Source organism: Aplysia californica, unplaced genomic scaffold (genome assembly GCF_000002075.1).
Source record: "Aplysia californica isolate F4 #8 unplaced genomic scaffold, AplCal3.0 scaffold00427, whole genome shotgun sequence".
In the NCBI taxonomy this organism is placed as follows: Eukaryota; Metazoa; Mollusca; class Gastropoda; order Aplysiida; family Aplysiidae; genus Aplysia; species Aplysia californica.
Genome location: NW_004797697.1, coordinates 106,167 through 111,453, shown reverse-complemented (window position 1 = coordinate 111,453; position 5,287 = coordinate 106,167). Strand labels below are relative to the sequence as shown.

The following is a 5,287-nucleotide window of genomic DNA, read 5'->3' as shown; positions in this document are numbered from 1 at the left end:
TGTGTGTATGTGTGTGTGTGTGTGTGTGTGTGTGTGAGTGTGTGTGTGTGTGTGTGTGTGTGTATGTTTGCCATTGTACTGTCTGTCCCTGTGGTTTTTTGCACCCCGCATAATCGAGCAAAATTTGATCATTTTTGGCCTAATTTCTATTTATTTTCCTTTATCATTCTTTGTTAAAACTAACTGAATCGCATAATTTCACATTTTTGGACTCAGTTTGCATAATTTTGTTTGCATAATTTCAGAATTTAAAAAAAATTCTGCATAAAACTGCGGGGACAGATCGTATGAGAAGTCTTCAAGCGAGAGCGAGGCTCTTTGTCGGCTCCATTGTCAATATACTCAGAGTAGAAGGACATGTACCTCCACTCGTCTAAATAAATACAAGTAACTCCATTCGAGTTGTCATTGTTCCTGCATATTCATACATAATATGTGAGACGTGCTGACAAAATGAGTTACTTCTCACAATCCACAAATGGAGATATTGGCCACAAATCGACACTCGAGTCAAATTTGTAGATTTTCTGTTGATACCGTATTCTTTAAGTATTCATGCCTTATATTATTTCAAGCTAATAAATTGTAAAAACTTCACCTATAAGCGTGATGTAGCGATTTCCATAGGGCTAGATCCGAGAAGTAACTCATTTAGTCAGCACACTTCACATATTATTTTTTTATGTTTGACATCCTCCTGTTCATGGTTGCATCTTGGACAATGTGGCTAGAGCTCTTCATTCCCAGAGTTCTGATATTATCTTCATCAAGCACTGCCTCAATTGATTTCTTTTCCTTCCACAATACTCTTAGCAGTCTCCTAAGAAACCACATTTCTGTTGCTTCTATTTTATTTTCACTGTCTTTAGTGATTGTCCAGCATTCACAGCCATATAGAAGGGTTGATCAAACATAGCATTTCAGGACGGAGATACTCCATCAAAAAGCTCTCCAGCCTACAGTCTTCCACTGACTAGTCGAAATATTCCTTTTCCACACGGACTCTCATGCCCATTCCCACAGTGCAACCGGTTAACCCTATCCGTAAGCCTGTGGTCATTTTGAACCCCCAGAGTTGTATTCTTCACATTTATTTAGAATACTTCTAGTGCGAAGATCTCTTTGAAAATTTCAGTATTTCTCAACAAATCATTTTGACAGACTGCTATGCAAAGCGTACGGACCGGCTTAACGAGTAAATTTCTTCTTTGGAAAGTGGTGACACAGAGTTCCCCACGTCGTATGGATACGATAGTAAAACACGACGTACGGAAAGGGTTAAGTGGTGGCACAGAGTTTCCCACGTCGTGTGGATACGATAGTAAACCACGACGTACGGATAGGGTTAAAAGATAACTGATATATATATGTGAGACATCATGGTGAAATCAAGCGCTCGTCAAAATAAAGAAATTAAAGAATTTGTTTGGCCTATTGGCAATTTTTTCCTTATTTTCTTTTATGTCCATTTAAAAACACACGCGTGGATTTAACGGAAAATTTTTATTTAAAGGCACAAAAAATGTACATTTTCAGTTTCCAAGGACTCTCAGTCTCAGACTATAGCAGTTACCAAACTTTGGCAGCCATTTTCTCCCGAATTTTACATCTGGAATCAGGCGACCCTGACCTCCTTCAATCGCGATATTTCGACTTCTATTCAACATAGATGGATATTTTTTTCACCAAAAGGAAGGCAAATGAACAGGCTTTAAGAAGATACCGATAACCCCATTTGCCCAAAAATTGACGAGCGCCAGACAGCACCACGGCGTGCAACACATAGCGCCTAGCGGTGCAAACATGGGCCCGACAAAGTGAACAGACTAGAATTGGGTCACGACGCAGGGGGAATCAGGCACTCGTCAATTTTTGTGCATGTGGAGTCATTGGTAAAGCTTGTTCATTTATCTTGCTTTTATTATTGAAAAAACTACCCCCATCTATCTTGAGCAGAAGTGAAGATATCTGTGATTGAAAGAGGTACAAAAATATCTGTGATTGAAAGAGGTACAAAGATATCAATGAAAGAGGTAAGTTCACTTGGTCTCAGAGGTAAAAATACCAAGAAAATGGCCGCCAAAGTTTGGTAACTTCAATAGCTAAAGAGTCCTTGAAAACTGAAAAATTACATATTTTGAGCCTTTAATCAACGTTTTTTAATGACAATATAATTCACACGGATATGTGGGTTTTTTTAATATAAGAGGGTTGAACAAAAAACCAAAATTTGATTAAAATTGCGAAACTGGCGGGAAAATGCCGGTTTCTCTAATTTTGTTATTTTGACGAGCGTCTGATTTCACCACGATGCCTCACAATTATCGAATTACTGTAGAACGGAGTCTGTAGGAAAAGAGGTAGGCATCTTAGAAGGTTGGTATTTCAAAAGGTAGGTATTTTATTCAGTGTTTAAGGCCATCAGCCCACATCACATAAAATATACACACACATTTTACAGAAAAGACTTCCATAAAAACAGCATAAATTATAAATGACATACATATGTGAGAGGTGCAGACAAAATGAGTCACTTCTCAATCGACACAGGTGTCAAATTTTGTAGAATTTCTATAAATGCCATATTCTTTTAACTATAACATGCCTTTAATTATTTCACACTAATAAATTATAAAAACTTCACCTATAAGCGTGATAGGCCTATATCTTTTTTTTCCCATAAGTCTTGAATCCGAGAAGCAACTCATTTTGTCAGTACGTTTCACACATGTGAGGCAGCCTGGTGGAATCAGGCTCTCGTCAAAATAATCAAAGTGAAGAAACTTGCATTTTTCAGCAGGTTTGTGAATTTTTATCAAATTTTTGTTTTTTGGCTCAACACCTTTCATGCCCATTAAAGAACTCATTTCTGTGTGGATTTTTTCTGAAAAAACGTTGATTAAAGGTTTAAAAAAAAGTAAATTTTCAGTTACCACGGACCCTTAACCTTAGGAAATAACTAATCTTTGGCGGTAATTTTCTCACTAATTTTACCTCTGAAAACAGGTGACCCCCACCTCCTTCATTCACAAATATCTCGACTTGTATTCAAGATAAATGGATATTTTTTTCACCCAAATAAAGACAAGTGAACACACTTTAAGATGATACCAATAACTCTACATGCCCAAAAATAGACAAGAGCCTGATTCCACCACGCTGTATCACATCATATATCAATTACAATTATATTTTAAAATCATTTTGTGTTGTCACACAAAGCTATCACAACAAAACAGTATAAGATGTACACTTTAGAGGGGAGAAGGAAGAGAGGAACGAATATCTGGAAAGGAAAGACGTCGCCATAATCAGACAGCCACCGCAACAATCAGTGTGGATACCTTGCGGGCTTTGGTGCTGGGGGAAACTGAGCACTTATGGACCTGTCCGGTGTGCAATGACGTTGTTGCCCAGGACAGGCAATACAGGTAATACATATGTACACACACCTTCCCCCACGGGTCGTTCAACATTGTACACTTTTATCTCTACTTTTTTTTTCCACTTTTGTCACTGGCATGAAACAGAATACAGTGGAAGAGAACCATTTTCTTAAGAACCTTCGTTGAGATTTCTCATACAGTCACCATTGGCTCTAACGTGAGGACATCTCTCTTTCTCTTTCTCTCTTTCTCTCTCTGTCTCTCTGTCTCTCTGTCTCTCTGTCTCTCTCTCTCTCTCTCTCTCTCTCTCTCTCTCTCTCTCTCTCTCTCTCTCTCCCAACCCTCTCTCTCTCAACCCTCCCTCCCTCTCCCTCCCTCATCCCTCCCTCTCTCTCTCTCAACCCTCCCTCCCTCTCTTTCAACCCCCCCTCTACCTCTCTCCCTCTCAATTCCCCCCCTCCCTCTCCCTTCCACACATCAAGACATCTGAGCGGACACTGTGCGAGTCATCAGCGCGAACAACCTGGCCACCACGTGAACATTCAGACTGTTCCCCAGGACACGGTACAACTGCAGCGGCGAAAAACCGGCAGGAAAATCTGGGGAAAGAGAAGATGGAGAGATAAAATGTGAAGCGTGCTGACTAAATGGGTTACTTCTCAGATTCGAGCCCTATGGAAATTGCTACATCACGCTTATAGGTGAAGTTTTTACAATTTACAAGCATGAAATAATATAATGAATGTTATACTTAAAGAATATGACATCAACAGAAAATCTACAAATTTGACCTGAGAGTCGATTTTCAGTCAATATCTCCATTTGTGGATTGTGAGAAGTAACTCATTTTGTCAGCATGCCTCACAAATACAAAAAACTTTCGAGATAATCTGGTGAAAGAGAAGAGGGAGAGACCAAATAGGATAACCTTCGAGAAAATCTGGAGAAAGAGAAGATGGAGATCAAACAGATTTTGAAAAGTCAATTTTTCAAGACTAAAAAATAATATAATTAAAGAACATGATAATATGTGTCATGACGCGGTGGCATCAGGCGCTCGTCAATTTTGGGGCATATGGAGTTATTGGCATCATCTTGAAGCCTGTTCATTTGCCTTGCTTAGGGTGAAAAAAAATCAACTTATCTTGGATACATTTCAAGTTATTAGCAATTGTAGGAGGTGGGGGTCGCCTGGTTTTAGAGGTAAAATAAACGAGAAAATGACTGCTGATGTTGAGTTATTTCCTTTGCTTGAGAATCCGTGGAAACTGAAAATTTTCATCCTTTATGCCTTTAATCAAAATTTTTCAGTAAAATTCACACAGAAATGTGTTCTTTAAAGGGTATGAAAGGCGTTGAGCCAAAAAACAAAAATTTGATCAAAATTCCCAAACCTGCGGAAAAATGCCAGTTTCTTCACTTTGATTCTTTTCATTTTGGGTTCAACACCTTTCATGCCCTTTAAAGAATACATTTCTGTGTGGACTTTACAGAAATACGTTGATTAAAGGCACAAAAAATGTAAATTTTCAGTTTTCACCTACTCTCAAGCTTAAAGAAATAACTAATCATGGGCGGCCATTTTCTCACTCATTTTACCTCTAAAACCAGTTGACCCCCACCTCCTGCATAGGCAAATATCTCATCTTGTCTTCAAGATAAAATGGGTATTTTATTTTTATCCAAAGCAAGATAAATAAACAGGCTTTAAGATGATACCAATAACTCTACATGCCCAAAAATTGACGAGAGCCCAGTTCTACCGCGTCGTGGCACATATATTTATTATCATAGCAAAAACAATGATGATAATAATGATGATTATGACGAAGATAATCATCACGTGTACTCAAATGACAAAAGATGACCTACAACTGAATCCTGAACTCCATCATCCCCCC

General features: G+C 38.5%; 1 protein-coding gene across 1 annotated transcript in view; it reads right to left on the bottom strand.

The window, feature by feature from the left end:
• Positions 1-3,820: 3,820 nt before the first annotated feature.
• Positions 3,821-5,287, bottom strand: part of LOC101860835 (tRNA (cytosine(38)-C(5))-methyltransferase) — a gene marked incomplete in the record, with an annotated part of 18,692 nt that continues 17,225 nt past the window's right edge. Inside the window, 1 exon segment of the mRNA XM_035971389.1 lies at positions 3,821-3,985. Within this exon segment, the coding sequence (XP_035827282.1) occupies positions 3,864-3,985 (122 nt within the window).